At 44.2% G+C, this 16,523-nt stretch overlaps 1 protein-coding gene across 2 annotated transcripts; it reads right to left on the bottom strand.

The window, feature by feature from the left end:
* On the bottom strand, nt 1-13,317 carry scara3 (scavenger receptor class A, member 3). 2 transcript variants are annotated; one of them, XM_030110629.1, is made up of 12 exons: nt 12,931-13,317; nt 7,032-7,067; nt 6,094-6,138; nt 5,694-5,813; nt 3,992-4,072; nt 2,576-2,694; nt 2,248-2,492; nt 1,854-2,073; nt 1,605-1,693; nt 1,319-1,511; nt 1,044-1,221; nt 1-503 (listed from the first exon to the last, which is right to left on the bottom strand). In XM_030110629.1, the coding sequence occupies exons 1-12, from the start codon at nt 12,935-12,937 to the stop codon at nt 10-12; spliced, it is 1,827 nt and encodes a 608-aa protein (XP_029966489.1). In that variant the 5' UTR covers nt 12,938-13,317; the 3' UTR covers nt 1-9. The 2 variants fall into 2 exon arrangements, with proteins under 2 accessions (XP_029966489.1, XP_029966490.1); XM_030110630.1 differs by having other exon boundaries at nt 6,094-6,135.
* Nucleotides 13,318-16,523: the final 3,206 nt, after the last annotated feature.

Genomic DNA, 16,523 nt, shown 5'->3' with positions numbered 1-16,523 from the left:
TGTGCTGCTCTATTGTCTCTTGGGTCCAGCGGCGGGCGCCACAGTTCGCTGATGGGCCGTGTTGCTGTGGTCGTGGACGTACGGCAGGCCTGGAGGTCCCGGGGTCCCGGGTGGACCCGGCGGACCTACGGGCCCTGGATGTCCTTTTGGTCCCTGAGGACCGGCGACGCCTCGCGGTCCTGCCTGCCCTTGGATCCCGGCGGGCCCGTTGGATCCCGGAAGGCCGTCACGTCCAGGGAACCCCCTGTCGCCTTTGGGGCCCCTCTCCCCCTTTGCGCCCGGTGGACCCATGGCTCCTTTGCTTCCTTTGATCCCAGCTGCTCCCTTGATGCCGCTTTCACCTACTTCACCTGCCGGTCCTTTGGGGCCCATATCACCCTTCGGTCCCAGAGCTCCCCGACTACCGGTGGGGCCTCGGTCACCTTTGCTGCCAGTCAGCCCCATGGGTCCTTTAGCGCCAGTATCACCACGACTCCCTTTTGGACCCGGCAGTCCTGGGGCACCTGTTGACATTTGGAGGCAAAAATCACAAATCCAGAAGGAAAGTGTTGTTACGGTAAATCCTCTTATAGTAGCCGGGGCTTTTATTTCTCTCAACCGCAGCCGGCACCAGGCTTTTCATGGAAGGAGGCATGTATAAGAGAGAGGTTTCTATTTTAAAATTTTCCAAAGGAGCAGGAAGATCTTTGTGTCAATTTGAACCCAGAAAAATGTACTGAGCTCATTTATTTTTTTCAGTCGATGTGAAAAAATTAAATCTCAACATCGAGTTTAATGTTTTCTGTCCCTCCGCCATGTTTACCGGACGCGTGTAATACACACAGTCGCCATACCAGGAGGACTGGCGCTGTAGCACAGACTACTGTCAGTACAGCGCCGTAGCACTTCACAGAGGAAAAGAAAAGAAAAAAAAACCAGGCTTGGGAGTCGGCTTTCTTCAAAGACGCACCCGGTCATTAAAGGAGACGGGCTTTTAATGGAATATAGGTCATTATTAGAGGATTTAAGGTATTTTTAAAACAAATTAAACCATCTCCCCGTACCTTTCACGATAGTGAAGTTCTTTATGAGCTGCGTGTGATGAACGTCCACCAGCTTCAGCTCCTCCATCACCATGGACAGGTTCCTCACGTCCACGTCCAGCCGCACGCTCATCAGCATGTTCTGCTGCCGCAGCGTGTCGGCCAGGTGGGCCAGCAGCAGGACCGTGCTGTTTATGTTCTGCACAAAACATGGAGGAGAGAACATTAATATTGAAGCTGTAAATCCAGTATTCATGAGTGGAAATCATTTTCTTGTGCTTATTTTTTTTACACACTTGTAGATCTTCGGTGTGTTTCCCCAGACGGCTCTGACAGGACGAGCTCTCGATGTTTATATACTTGTACATGCTCTGAACGTGGCTGACGGTGGCGTCGATGCTGGAGGAGATTGTCTGAATTTCCATCTCCATGGAGTTCAAACGACCCTCTACAGCAGAGAAACGCTCGCCGGTCCGGTTCTCGTAGTACCTGATGAGAACAGAGTATGTAAATAGACACACTTTCCTTGTTCTCATGAGTTTAACACAATAATGAAGCTACAGGTGTGTGTGTGTGTGTTACCTTGAGTGGTAGTGGAGGTCATGCATGTTTTCCTCATGTTCGTCCATGAAACCCGTAACATTGTCGAGCTGCATCTGCAGATTCATCACCTGCACAAAGGTTGCAGTTCGGTTTTCAGTGTCCTTGTGTTCACATATAATTTTCCTCTCAGGTTTGTAAGCACTGAGCAACAGTTAAATGCTATGTGTGGGTTTAAGAATGTCAGGAAAGGTTTTAAAGCCATGGATCCTACTGTTGGAACACACCAACCTGCTGCGTCAGGTCGTAATACACCTCATTGGACATGGCGATTCGCTGGTGGTCCGCTGCGACGTTGTTCTGGAGGAAGCGCAGCGTTTGCATCGAGTTGCTGGAGTTGGTCTTCATGGCCGTCAGCACTCGGCTGTAGTTCTGCCAGTCACTGGTCAACTTCTGGAGCACCAGAGTTTCCTCGTCTGCCTTCCTCTGCAGGGCGTCGATCCACACGGTGCTGGAGAGTCGAAGGAGCAGAGAAGACATGTGACATGTGGTTTTATTTGCTGTTGATTTCGCTCCACTTTATTGTTCGCTCACTAAAGGTCATCAGCAGAAACTATAATCATGTAGTTTGTATGAAAATGGCTCATGCTGCTATCATCAGGGTTTATATTCCACATCATCTTACCTGAGTGCCACTGTTGTGTTGACTTGCTGCGCCGTAGCTTTAATGTCGTACTGGTCCTCTGTCAGCGTTTTCATCTGCTCTTCAGTTTCCTCGATCACCTCCTTCCAGCCCTCCACCCGATCCACGTATCTTTCCAAGGACTGGTTGAGAAGTTTAATGGATATGAGCTGGTTTTGAACGTCACGGGTGAGCCGGCTGCTGGTGGTCTTCAGGTTGGTCTGTGTCTGAGTGGCTTGATCCAGCATCTGAAAGAGGGCCAAGGATTCTAACAGTTACTTTTCTCAATTTTGTGTTCCATGCTGTTATTTTTTCTTGTCGTCTGCTGTACCTGCTCCTGTCCCAGTAACATCCGCTGTATATCCTCAAACTCTTTCTTCAGCCTGTTGATCTCCTGACTGTACAGAGTCACATCCGGGCAGCCTGAACAATTAGACCCGGACCTGAGATCTGACCGGAGAGGAAAACAGAGAAGTTAATCTGCTGCTTTGGCTTTTTTATCTTGCAAAACTAAGAAAATAGTATTGATCTCCACAAAATGATGTTTGCATGCTGCCCACATTCAGGACAGAAAGAGTTAAAAAAACCCAACAAAAAGCTGTTCCTCTCGTGATCAGTCTTTTAAATGACTTGATCCCCAGGGGGACATAAAGAATCTTGAATTGAAAGAAGAATGGAAAACTATTCCTCACTGTGGTAGTCAAACATTTCAGCCTTCACTGAGATGTGATCACAACTTATCTCAAACAATCAGTAATGGCCAAATAAAGTTGAAAGTGGGCATGTAAAGGATGAGAGTTTGGACACATTTCAAGGCACCAGACATGCAAGTGTGTCTGTGCAAACCTGAATCCATTTCAAGGCGTGCTATTTGCAGAATCTAATGTTTATTAATGGCAGCTGTGAGTCAGTGGGGCAAGCGGTCGTCTCACAATCAATTCCTGTCTCTCCCGTCTGCACGTTGAAGTGTCCTTGGGCAAGACACCGAACCCTAAACTGCCCCCAGTGAACGGACTGACTACCTTGCATGGCAGCCTCCTCCGATGCTGTGTGAACGTGTGTGTGAATGGGTGAATGTGGTAATGCAGTGTAAAATGCTTTGGGTTCTGTTAATGCAGGGCAAAAAGTACTATATGAGTGTAGTCCATAAATGTGCTGGTATTTGCACATGGTGTCACATGAAAACTCAGTGCTTATCTGCTACTTGAAGATGAACATGAACCTGGTTTGAACCTGAACCAGGAAGCAGGTTTGCACCAGCAGTGGTATTTGAACGGTGAGCTGTGGGGTGATGTGCAGGAACATGGAGCACATGCTGAACCGGCATTGCTTCAGGGCCCCATTTTATAGCTCAGTGTTCACTGGAGAGCATTTCACATCACGTGGGCCCAAACGATCGCTTGCGAGGCATACACATGCGAGTTAGTGAGGTGAGAAAGGATGTCCATCATCTACTGCAGACGTTGTTGAAGGACTGACACAGCTGGGGGACTCATAATTTTCTTTCACTTGGGACCTGAATTTGGCCAGGGGGCCGCCGTGCTGATATGAGACAGTAAATCTACAGGCTGGACAGCGAAACGATGCGCTGAAATGCATTATTAAACTTCCAAATAAAGTCATTGATTTCTATAAGTACGACTATAGCTGTTTTTACATCACCACATATCGTGCAGAATTTAAACACTTTATCTTTTTTTTAAATAGTTTTCCCACAGATCAGTGAATCAATTCCAACTTTGGTCACCTTCAATCGTTTGCTGGGCCTTGGTGAGCTTCTTCTGGAAGACGGATTCTTCCTCTGACAGGTTGTCCACCTTCCTGAACACTGAAGACACAAAGTCAAGAGGACGATTTCAAGAGTCGAACAACTGACTGCAATTAGCCTTTAATTTATGTCAGAGAAAACTCAGGCGCGTTGTACCCAGCTGCAACTTGTCACCAACTCATTACTGGAGGGAAATGGAGAATTAAACCATTAAATTTAAAATCCTCTGAGAGTTTGAAAAAAAAAACAAAAAAAAAACAAAAGAAAGAAACATAAGACTGCTGAGTGGATAAAGAAATGATTAACATCAGCAGCGGATTGGTGTTAGGAGGAAATGGGAACATCTACAGGAGTGAAAGCGGGAAGTTGTAATTTAAGCCCCAACAACAAAACACGTAAAGTTTTCATTACCTAACAAACATTAACAAAACTCTGATGAGTGATGGTTTAGGCAGCTGGAGAGGTCCCGCTCCTGCTTCCTTAACATATTTCCCAAGAGAGCCACAACTATTTAGAGAGTGTGAGGCTTTGTGTGTACAAGTTTACATTTGTGAGAGCGCAGCCTTGTGGGGAGTGTATTCTCAGGCTTTTTCAGCGTCCAACAGGCAGAGCTTTGGGATTAATGGAGGCTTGTTCCATTCGCTATTTGCATGCATGAGCGTTTCCACATGTGCGCAGCGCATACCACCTGCTCTACTGTATTAGCTGTTGGGCCACTGATGCTGAAAGTGACCCATGGCTTCGAAAGCAACGAAAGAAAATGCAGAACGCGTGCGCCACTGTTTATGTTTGCACAAAAAAAAAAAAAGCTTTTGATCCAAAAATAATCCTTTCTTTCCGATGATGCAAATGTTTTTGAGCACATTCGTTTCTTAAAAGGCTTTTTACTGATTATTACGTTTGTTAAAAAAACAGATGTTTGGCAGTGAGTGGAAAATTGAGGGAATGCTTATATTTCTTGTGCACACGAACAGTTGGGAGCTGCAGCCAAGTGCAATATTTTTCTGTTGATACCCCCGAAGCTTTTAAGTGTTTTGCTGTTGTACAGCTGCGCTGGGAGCTGACACGATCATTTAAGTGCTGTTTCTTGTTCATGCCTATGCCCTGGTCCAAAATGATAGAGAACATTTAAAATGACAGGTTTTCTCTAACCGTCCATGCAGCACTTGACGATAGCGGAAGATAATCCGGGTGTTTGAAGATATAAATGAAATTCCACAGAAAGCACACGCTCAACACACTGGACTTTATGACTTCGTGTACCTGAACACGGGATTGTGTGTGTTGTGGGATTTTACATCCCTCTACCAGGCCTGCCTCTCTCCTCTGAGATCCCCCAACAGTAGTAAAAGATGAGGATTTACGGCTTTCAGCCCCAATAAAAAGAGACGTGAATGTAAAAAGCATCTGTCGGTGGCGTGCGGCTGTCAGGTGATACATGACATGCAGGGGGCCGCGTTCATTTGATCTGTGGGAGTTAAATGAGCTGTGCTTTATCAAAACAGATAAAAGGTAAGGAGCTTCCTGCTCTTTCTAACATACATGTCAGCATTAATCAATGCGACCAATATCACAAATGAATACATCCAACCTTATTGCATGGCATCTCTGAGTGTGGAGATATAATCTGCAGCCGTTTTGATGCAGCTGAGTGGAAACTGAAAATCAAACCCGAGCTCACCGAGTGACGCCAGCACCGCCACAGTAATGATGAGTAATGCAACAAGTGCATAGAGGACTTTGACAGCCAGCTGGAGGGACTGACTCTGCTGGCACCTCACACAGCCACCCCGAGTCCGGCCTGGAGTCAAAACAGGAAGAAGAAGAAGAAGGAAAAAAAAAGACATAGCAGAGAATAAATGAGAAGCCAAGAAGGAGAAAGAAATGTAAAAATCTGATTAGGTTTGGATATGAAAGCAGCCAACAGTCAGAGTTCATGAAAGCGTTCGCTTTTTAAGCAGACAAGATCCAAAAGAAAGAGAAAGTCTTCAGCTGTTATTGATGTAACTGAAATTCCTCAACAAACCTAAAAGATACATGTGAAGGTCAGCCAATAAAACGTCGTCACGTTACACTCTCACCTCTAAATGAAGGCATTTCTTCCTCCTCCCCAGTGAAGTCTTCTTCTAAAATGCAAAAAGGAAGGTTTATAATCTTTTTAAATCTTATTGAGCATTCGGTTCATTTGTTGCTTTTCTGCAGTAATTTCATTTGTACAGCACCTTTGGGCAATGAATTAAACCAATAGAATGAATACAGTGACAGATGCAGAATAGCAAAAAATGAAGCTTTCGCAGGGATACTTAATAAGAAAAGAAATTAGCATCTATTCTGTTTCTATAAAACATAATTGATCGGAGTTCCTGGATAATATTTATAATTCTGGATTTTGCAGTATAACCTGTGAGGTGGGGTAAATGATAGGTGGAAGAAAAAAGTACAAAAGGTGTTTGAATGTGATCTCAAACTGAGACGCCTTTGTCACTGTGACATAAAAGTCAAATCAAAACAACAAAGTTCAGACTGAAAAACATCAGATATGCATCTTTTTACAACCACATATGTGTATGGCCTGGATTGAATTTTCTGAAAAAAAAAAAAAAATCTGCTTTGTGCTGTGCAGTGTTCTAAAAATAAGTCTGATCAGGGTCAGATGTGGACAAAAACATCACTGCAGCCTGAGAGATCTGCTGTGGGTGAATATTTTGTGATCTAGAAGTCGTCTCAACATCTCATGGGAAAATCCTGACGTGGGCATTGACGTGAACATTTTCAACAAGTCAAAAATGCATTAAAAATAGACAATTCCAATACAACATAAAGCTCCTTAGCCTTCCTGTAAGACCTGCTGCAGTGATTTCTCATGAGAAAAATCAAACTGGAGTCTGGTCATGATTAAAACCTCCCAGTCAGGTCTTGCATACCGTCGGTGGAGTGAACGGGACTGAGAGTCATGGATAATGAACCGGTTGACGTGCATGGCTCCGAGCCCGGCTCAGCAGAACAACATGATCATTACCTTTGAAGAGCTGGTTCTCGTATCCGCCATAGTTTTCTGCCAAGGAGAAGGAAAGAGAGACACACAGCAGACTTTTAAAAAAGACGAAACGGACTGAAATTCAATTCTCTCGGAGACACTAGCAAGTTTTATTACTCATCTCATAAATCACACAAAGCAGCTGCCAGTGTGTGAAATATAAAGCTGTTATCTCGCTCGGTTTTGCTCTGCTCATGTGTTTCCTCTGAGCTGTTGCACACTCAAGAGAAAACAGCCCCGCAATGGTGCAAAAAAATGTGTATTTTGTGCACTGATCCTGCTGGGAGGGGGAGTGTGGGCGTGCGCGCGGGGTCCGAGGAGGTTTTCATCACACAATGGAAAAGGCAGAATATTACCAGAGGGTTTAATAAACCAAACAAATCCAGTCGATTTTACAGTCCCACAATACATTTAACACTGTGTTTTCATAGCTGTGTGTAATCTGACTTTATGCAGCACGTCGGTTACTGTACGACATTCAACTCCACACCTGAGGCAGGGAGGGCGTGGAACGCGGGACGTCGAGGAAACACTCCGTCGGACCACAGGAGGGACTGTTTGTGAAGGAAAACAGCTGGAAAACAAACCCCCGTCGGAAAAAAAGTAGGCTGCTGAGCTGCACAGGAGAGAAGCTCGGACTGCTTGCTGTCGTCTGAGCTGCTCTTTAAGTAAACAGCGTCAGTCAGACCGGGATGATGTCTGCAGCCCTGCTGAAAACTTTCTTCCTGCTTTGACTTTTACTGTGATGCTTTTGAGAAAGACTTTTGTGCTCAGCTGATCTGTAATGCTAAGTGGGTTTGTTAAAGATTTCTAAGGTTTCCGTCATTACTTTAGTAGTACATGAAAACAGTTGTGAAGCTGCTGTCTCTTTTATGTCCTGTCACTTGTCCAACTATTAGCGTTAGCATTATGCAAAATCCAGAGAGACAATCACAGGTGTGTGTTATTTGGAAATGTGAAATGTGTCTATAAGTCACATTAAAATCAGCTCAGCATGTCAGTGATTTATAGCAAATGTTTTTCTTTCTATTTAAACTTGGAGGTCAAAATCTCTGAAGGAACACTAGCTCAAAACCTATCTGCTGTGGGAATTGAACCAGCAAACTAAGAGTCCAACCTGTAGGCCGCCGCTGCCCACATACACAGAGTGTCCGTGTTACTGAGGACTTTTTTTTTTTCCTCCTTGAGAGCGACAAAGTATGAACTTTCCACAGTTCCCGACGCATAATGAGTGTTTGTGGCTAAAAACAGGTCTTCAAGGGAGTGTTTCTTTCAGTAATGTAGCTGGGGAGACAGACGGTGTCTGAAAATGCAGAACTTACTGGAAGAGCTGCTAAAATTTAATGAGCAGGTGTACAAAAAACGGTTTCTGATGAAATTCCCTCTGAGCAGACAGGATTTTTTTTTTTTTTTTTTTGCTTTAAAGTTCAACTCACATCTCTTTTTCAATTCATTTTTTAAGCCAACACAAAGCTATTGGAGTGTGTCTGCCATTAAAATGTTTGCATTCTTGGTGGTTAGACACATCATCAGTTCAAGTTGAGGGAAAAGTCCTCGGAAAACCAGAGAAAAATGGCTGCCAGGAGACTGAAACCACCAGCTGTTTGTCACCACGTCCAGAGAAGCCTGCGGCTCAGGATCTTCATATAGTTCCTTTTCTTTTTTTTTCTCTTTGTAGCAAAAGCAAACTTTACAAAGGACAATCTTTTTACCAACTCCAACACATGTGGCATCAAATGAACAGCTGACCTAAATATAGCTGCGTTCCGGTTCTCAGTGGGACAGGCGGTAAAACAAACCAGGTCTGAGCTGGATGCAATCAGAGAACATGAATGTAAAACTAAACCAAACAAAAGGAATGAAATCATTGGATGTATTTAAGAAACAGCGTCAGCCAGGTGACGTTTTGATAGCAGTCCTGCAAAAGCTTCGGTGAGGTAAATGTTTATGTGGGTGGAAGAGCTGAGGTCGGGTCTGAGCAGACGAAAAACACTGAAACTGACACAGCGATGGTGGGAGGAGGGAGGGGGAGCACTCATTTATCCTGGGACAATGTAGGAGAAATGAATTATATTATTATATATTTTGCTGAGGAACATTATGTGAACAAATGATGTGGTGGCAGATGAGTGGCAGTAAGTTAGTCATGTAATTGTGACGGTGAGAACTCAGACTGTTCTGAGTTCATTAAAATGTTCTCTTCCTGCTCTCACACCTGCATTGACTGTAACGTTCCTTTTGTGGGTCCAAAAACGGCATAATTCATTCATTAATCCATTCATTCATGAAATTTAATGGATAGGTTGGTGGTATGTTAGCAAATGCGGCACATATTGATGATTCCAGCCTCAAATATCCACCATATGTTTCTCTGCTCCCTTCTTTCTCTCTCCTCGTGTTTTCACCCTCAGTGGAAAAAACCCTCACGTCTCATTTGCGAGGAAGTGGACCAGTCCAACACACACAGGGCCGACCTGAGCCCATCAGACGGTAGCACAACACCGCCCAGCCAGCTTACACCTTTCGCAGGGTTGGCAAAACACTGTGGAACTCCTACAAAATAAATCTGGTAAAAGCGAGAGACCTCAAAATTGGCTGTGAATCACAAACAACCTAAGTGGAGTGAAATTTGGTGAAGCGAAGTATTTCCCCTTCAATTTAAACCCAGAAGCATCTGTGCCGACCATTTAGATAACAAGCCTTGCTTTTCTGAATCTGGGTGGGATCTGATTGTTCAGAACCAACCCTGAAGATCGTGATCCAACTGGTTTAGATTTTCTACGGACTGTTTGTACCTCTAAACAAGCTGCAGCAAGGGACAGAAACATCTTCAGGGTTTCAAACAAGTGAATTACTGTAAGATACAGCTGAGAAAAAATGCGAGAAGGACACCCAGAGTAGCTGTTTCCTCTTTCAGAGTCTCTCATTTTACCCCTCCAGTCTCTCTCCATTCATTCTATACATATTTTGGGCCCAACGGGAAACAAAAGGCACTTTGGACAGGTCTTTATCTAGCGTCATTATTCTGAATATTACTGTATTCCAGATGATGTGCGGAGGCCAAGCAGAGCACCTATAAAAATATGAATACCAGCCGAAGGTTAAAACAGCAGACACAGGGCACGGGCCGCTCGTGTTGCACGATAGAACACCTTTCCAAACAGTACGGATTAATTGGACGTTTATGCAATTACATGCGGGGAAATTATCATTATTATAGACCCCAAACTCAAATATGTGGTGAAAAACCTGAAATCTCAGAACATTCCAGCTCGTCCCCCGTGTGTGCGGACATTTGCAAACGCAGCTCCAGGCTTGTTCTTGTGTCAGCACCGCTTCATGTTTGTGGTTCCTCTGATGCTCGCTCCTCTCGAGGGCTTTTGGACTTTCCAGACACCCCCCCACCCCCCCACCCTTTCCCTCTCCCTCCATCCGTCCCGTGGAACTCACTCCTGCCTGGGAAATGTGCAAAACGCTATTTTGCGGTGAGCAGCAAGCCCCGAACGCCCTCTGACCCGACCACATCAGTCGCTCCATGATGTGACCCACCGTGCAGAAAGCCGCCCGCTCCTCATAAAAAACATGTATGGATTCGGCATGTCATGCTTTTTTGATCTTCTGTTCCTTTATATTTTTTTGCCGCCTTTAATGTTATTTCAGCCAGAAAATCCCCCTCGTGCCAGCATTAAGTGAAACCAAAACGAGGAGGTGGGTTCAGCCGCAGATTCAGAGTGGAGGTCTCGACCACGACTCGTAAAGCCAGACGAGTCCGTTTCCAGAGGCGCGCTGACATCTCGGCCCGTTCGGCGCCCTGTGACGGGAACGTGCGGTCGAACAAAGCTGTAAACGCCTGCTATGTGCCGCTGCAGACTGGGAAGCGGGCGCTAAAGTCCAGCTTTTACTCTTTTATTGTGGCCCAGCAGCGAAACAGGAGATTTCCAGGCGCAGTCCCATAAAGAAAGCATCATGTTTTTATTTTTTTTCAGAACAAAACTGTATTGGACAGCAAGGAAAGAGAAGCTGTGACTCTGAAACATCTGTACGAAGCAAAACATCTTCAAAACAAAGTTAAATTGGTTTCAGCCTTTTCTGGATATCATGACTTTAATATCCTGAATGCTGGTCGCAGCACCACGTGTGACGTGTGTCCAACTGTGCTAAATTATAATTTACTTCATTTAAACACAGACAAAAGTTAGAGATAGCGGTCTTTCACTTTCAGCAACAATAAAACTTCTTCAAACTAACATCGTCTTACAAGTAGAGCGACAAAAAAAAAATGGCTTCAAATGTTGCCAGGTAGCAGAAAAACTGAATTAAATGTACAATATGTAAGTTCAAGCTGTGCTACTCTAAAGTATAAACCTTATTTAATCAATACAGGTCAAGTCATCAGGTAAAATCATCATTTCTCTTTGAGATGAGAAACTAGAATAAAGCGAATTAAAGCCACGCACAAACAAGACGGTAACAGAAACCATTCTATGTCAATGTCCAAATGCCTTCAGCCAGACAGGAGCCCAGTTCAACCTCATCCCTACTGAATTGTTGCCTGCACAGACTGCCGCAGGATTGAGTCATAAAACCCAGTTTCTTTGTTGCGACACCGACGGATTCTTTAAAATAGAATTCTTGGTTGACAACATCTGCTGAAGCAGGAAAGCATGCGCCAGAATGATTGCCTTGGTGGTCTTCAGTGGGTTTGATGTTCTGATGCTGGTTACAGTAAGCTGCTGAACCAGCAGCTTTCTATATGAAGAACCAAGGAAAAACGGAATGCTAATATAAGCAGATGCTGTTAATACAGGGCCAACAAGTGGACCGGTGTCAATCGTGAAGCTTCCACAGTCGTACGACACAGGAAGCAAGTAACTCTGCCTCTCCCTGTCCTCCTTCCACTCACTCTTTCCTTTCTCTCTTCCAGCCATACACCTGTCTGCGCTCTCTCTCCTCCTCTCCGGCCTGGTTAGGAATGTATGAGGCAGCATGTTTTCTTCTGGCTGGGCGGGGCTGGAAACCACATGAGCAGCCCTCCTGTACCTTTTGGCTGTGAAGTGGACTGCATGTGTTCTCACAGTTAATTTGCTGTGTCGTCTCGTGGCTCGGCTTCTCCTCCTCCTCTCGGATCGGTGGAGAGAGAGAGCCAGAATCCTACTACAGCCTCAGTTCGGCTTCATTTGCTTTAAAGGGTTATCAAATGTCCACTTTTTGATTAGAAAAAAAAAATCCATGCATGTTTCTGCCTTTATTAGGTATATTATGTAATAACGTGGAATAAATTCACCCTATACCAGATAACACTGAATGTCGTCTTTTCAAGCTTGTGAGCTTTCTTCCAAGAACCTCTCTGTTATCCCTCTTTTCCCACCATATCCTCCCATCTCTGCCAGCCTTTCACTTCTCATCCTGGAAGTCTGGGAACTGTGTAAGAGCCCCTGCCCTCCTCAAAGCCGCTGGCATATCTCCTTTCATGCCATGTTGTGAAAACGCTCGGATTCGACCCCAGTGTTTTCATTCGCCCTCTGCTGAGGGGGACATTAAGTCAATCTGCGGCCCGGCGGCCAGGTTCAAGAGCATTTTATGTTTTGTGGAACCGGGCTCACACTAATAGGAGATTTTAAAGCTGACTGATCAAAGTTTCACGTCCAACAACAACAAACCGGCGCTCGCTCTCGGGATCCACGCTGCCAAGCTGCAGAGCTGATGGGAAGCATATGTTGATCAGTGGTGCCATGTGCAGGTGCCTTTACCTCAGCCATGATGAAAAACTATTTAATTCTCCTTGTTTTCTGCATTTCAACCCTGGCAAATCCACTCAGATGTTGCATATGATGTCTTTGTTTGATTTTTAAAGGAAGAACATAACACAGTGTTTACTTACCTTTCATGATTTCCGATTCCTGAATCCTTTTTGGAAAGTTTGTCCAGTTTGTTGATGCTCAGTCCAGTGATGGTGACGATGCTGCAGTTACTTTCAGGAGATGCACTCGGCAGTTTGGCTCATGCACGCAACATGTTCCAACTTCACCAAAATCCCCAAAGCAAGTTCAAAAGTGTCCCTTATTTCCACAAAGAGAAAAAAATATATATATCTACATCCAAAGTTAAAAACTATGCAGCATTAGAAACAGCCTGGATTCTTTTCATGTCTAAAGGGAATTGGTCACATCTCCTAAAGTGTGTGTTTGCCTGCAGCTCCCGTGAATCATCCCTCGTCCATCTACAGCCTGAGACAGCTGGACCTCCTCAGACAGAAACCATGTCCCAGTCTGAGCGAGGGAGGGAAGGAGGGAGAGAGAAAACCAGAGGGAGGAAGAGAGAGAGGGAGAGATATGGGAGGGGAACAAAGAAAGTGGAAAATGGAGGGAGGGACTGGAAAAGGGACAGGGGGGGGGGGAACGGGAAGGGGGAGACAGAGAGGCAGAGAGGGTCCATGTGTTCTGCTGAAAGTCAGTTTTGTGGCCCGGGCTAATTGCTAACAAATGTTTGAACATTGTGGCGGGAGCACCTTGAATATCTGTGGACGGGAAAATACTTTCTGTGAGCACACACACACACACACACACACACACACACACACACACACACACACACACACACACACACACACACACACACTGAAGCTATAATCCCTCGCTGGCAGCAGTTTGCAGTCTACTCAGCTTGCCCCCACTATCCTCTACCAGTGCCTTAGACAAACAGCAGGTGTTATTCACACACACCACACACACACACACACACACACACACACACACACACACACACACACACACACACACACACACACACACACACACACATCCGGCCATCCAGCTGACGAGGCAGCTCCACGGTGTCTGGCACCTTTGAATTTCAGCTCCTTTATTCCTTTGGCTGCATTCCTCTGCAAAATGTAACTGCAAGTATAAGTTTAACTATGAATTATTACATCCCAGATTCTCTGTGAGTAAACAGAGCAGTGACTAAAAGTCTGACAAACATATATATGATAATTCAAAACAAAAACCAAGATCATGAATAGGTTTCTTCACCACACGATCAGGGAGAGTTGCATGTTGTTGTTTTTAGGGAGTGTTGACTGAACTTTATGGTCACATTGAAGACTGTAATTCAAAGAATGAAGCTGAGAACAACCCTCTTCAAACCAAAGCTGTAACCTCACAACATTAGCAGCATCCCTTTACTAATCCTGTTATTTGTTACTTTTGTTTAATTTCCACCGCATTCACTGGGTCACGCTGAGCATCATCCAATACTTTTACAACAAGCTCTGACTTAATGGTTGACGTTAATAGTCATTAATCCTTCAGACGTTCATCATTCCTAAGAGCATCATGAAAGACTGATTGTAATAAACTTTACTGTGTATCCACATCACCTCCATTTATCTCAGTGGTTCAAAAAATCTTTACTTTATTTAACCCTAATCTAAGAGTTTGATGAGGAAATCATCCACACCGTGCCGGCAGCAGTAACTAATAAAGTAACTCTCCTGTTTTAATGAGAAGTAAGTGAAATCATTTACCAGGAAACTGCACCATATTGGGAGTTTGTGATGCTGCTGAAATGTTCTTCATCACAGAAGGAAATGTCGGTTGTTGTTTTGTTTTTGTTTTTTTTTTGTTTTTTGTAGAATGCTTCAGGGAGTTTTTGTTTTCCTCTTTCATTCATGAATCAAGTAAATCCAAGCATCACTGAACACTGGAGAAGCTTCAAAGTCAACATATCAAGACAAACTGCTTTCCCACGTTTCAGCCTGTAACACAAGAAGGACATTCTTTGTGGTCATTACTACTGTATCTGCTCTTATCGGAGTGTTTTCTACTTGTTTTGGACTGCTTTATCTCAACTGGAATCAAAGTATACAAGGACTTTTCCAGTTTTCTTTTATTTTCACTCCACTGAAATGGTGGAAGAGAGTCATTGTGGCCTTCAAAGTTACGGTTTGTAGAAATTAGGGTTCAGTGAGGTAATTTAATGGTCAAAGTTTCTCAGTCGGTCTTTAATCACTAAGCCCTCGGCTGTTGGTTACAAAAACAAGTCCATTCGTCACATTCCAGCGGACTCTTACTCACACATCTACGCAGAGACACAATTTCCCCTAAATTAATCCCAGAATCATCCAAATGTTTGAAGTTCTCCCGCGGTCTGCTGCCCGTGGTCGTCCAGCGCTGCAGCATCGGGAACAATTAACGCTCATAATTATGTTTTGTGTTGGGAACCAGAAATCTGAATGTTCTGTTTGCATGTGTCTGCTGGAGTGCTCAACGGTCATGTCACATGACGGCACACACACACATACACACACACACACACACACACACACACGATGTCACCCACTGGGAAAATGGAGCAAAACTCAAGTTTGCATCAGGTCACGCAACAATTATTGAGCTGAGTCACCCTGCATCTGGGCTGGGAGACAAACAAAGCTTATCTCCGGCCCAAAATGTTCCGGCTGCACGTGTCCGAGTCGACTTGGCGACCTCTGAGTACGGCCACATGTCGCACGGTGGTTCATCTTACATCATGTGTGTTCTTATTGTAAGTCCAGGCGACAAGATCGCAATATGAGACTATTACAGTCAAGCTTGAACCAAAATTCAATCATTTCAGTCAAATAAATATACAGCAACACTTTGGCAACAACAAGTGATGCGACGTGTCAAATTATTTGCAGGTTTACCTGGATGGGATCCATCCATTCATCCATCAATCCACAAATATCTCACTGAGAACCACGGGCCTTGTCCCAGCTGAAGTGTTTTCAATCTGTATGTAATCTGCTCACAAGCTTGTTTCTCATTTATACCATCAGTTGCTCAAGACTGTAAGGTTTTGCTGTTTTTACCAATGAGCCATAACGTCAGCAGTTTGCTATGAGATGAGGATGGACATATAATTAATATAAACAAGGATTTTTGAGCTTTTTTGATCATCAACCTGGAAAAGAAGCAAGAACAGTCAATTTGACAAAATGAAACAGAAATGCCACTTATTTTTAATTACATGATCTTGATTCAATCCACTCAACCCTAAAATGAAGGGTTTTTTTTCCCTAAATGGACAGATTTTTTAATAACTGTCTTTGTACAGCACCTGTTTTAGTTTTCAAGTCATCGTTTCTTCACTTTGTGACCTAAAATATCTAAATCCAGCTGTAAATACAGATCATGTTCATTCCGAGTCCCGAGAGTCCTTGTTCATGTGTCACATTTTCTCCTTAAAAAAGCAAAACTTCATTCACCTCTCTGTCAATGTCAGAAACTCTGGAGAGGTGCTGCTTCCCCACTGCTTTGTTATATTTTCAGCAGATTCATCTGCAGTCAGCATGCTTGTGCTGTGAGGAGCCGCTGCATTTTTTAGCCCAGCTGTTTGACATCAACAGCTTGGAGCACTACAAATACAAGTGGAAGAGCTCTGATCGGAAAAGCCACATCTGTTTATTTAGATTTAACATCGAATTTAAAACAA

Source organism: Salarias fasciatus, chromosome 15 (genome assembly GCF_902148845.1).
Source record: "Salarias fasciatus chromosome 15, fSalaFa1.1, whole genome shotgun sequence".
In the NCBI taxonomy this organism is placed as follows: Eukaryota; Metazoa; Chordata; class Actinopteri; order Blenniiformes; family Blenniidae; genus Salarias; species Salarias fasciatus.
Note: the sequence above shows the minus strand (reverse complement) of the source record. Positions and strands in the feature narration are given on the sequence as shown.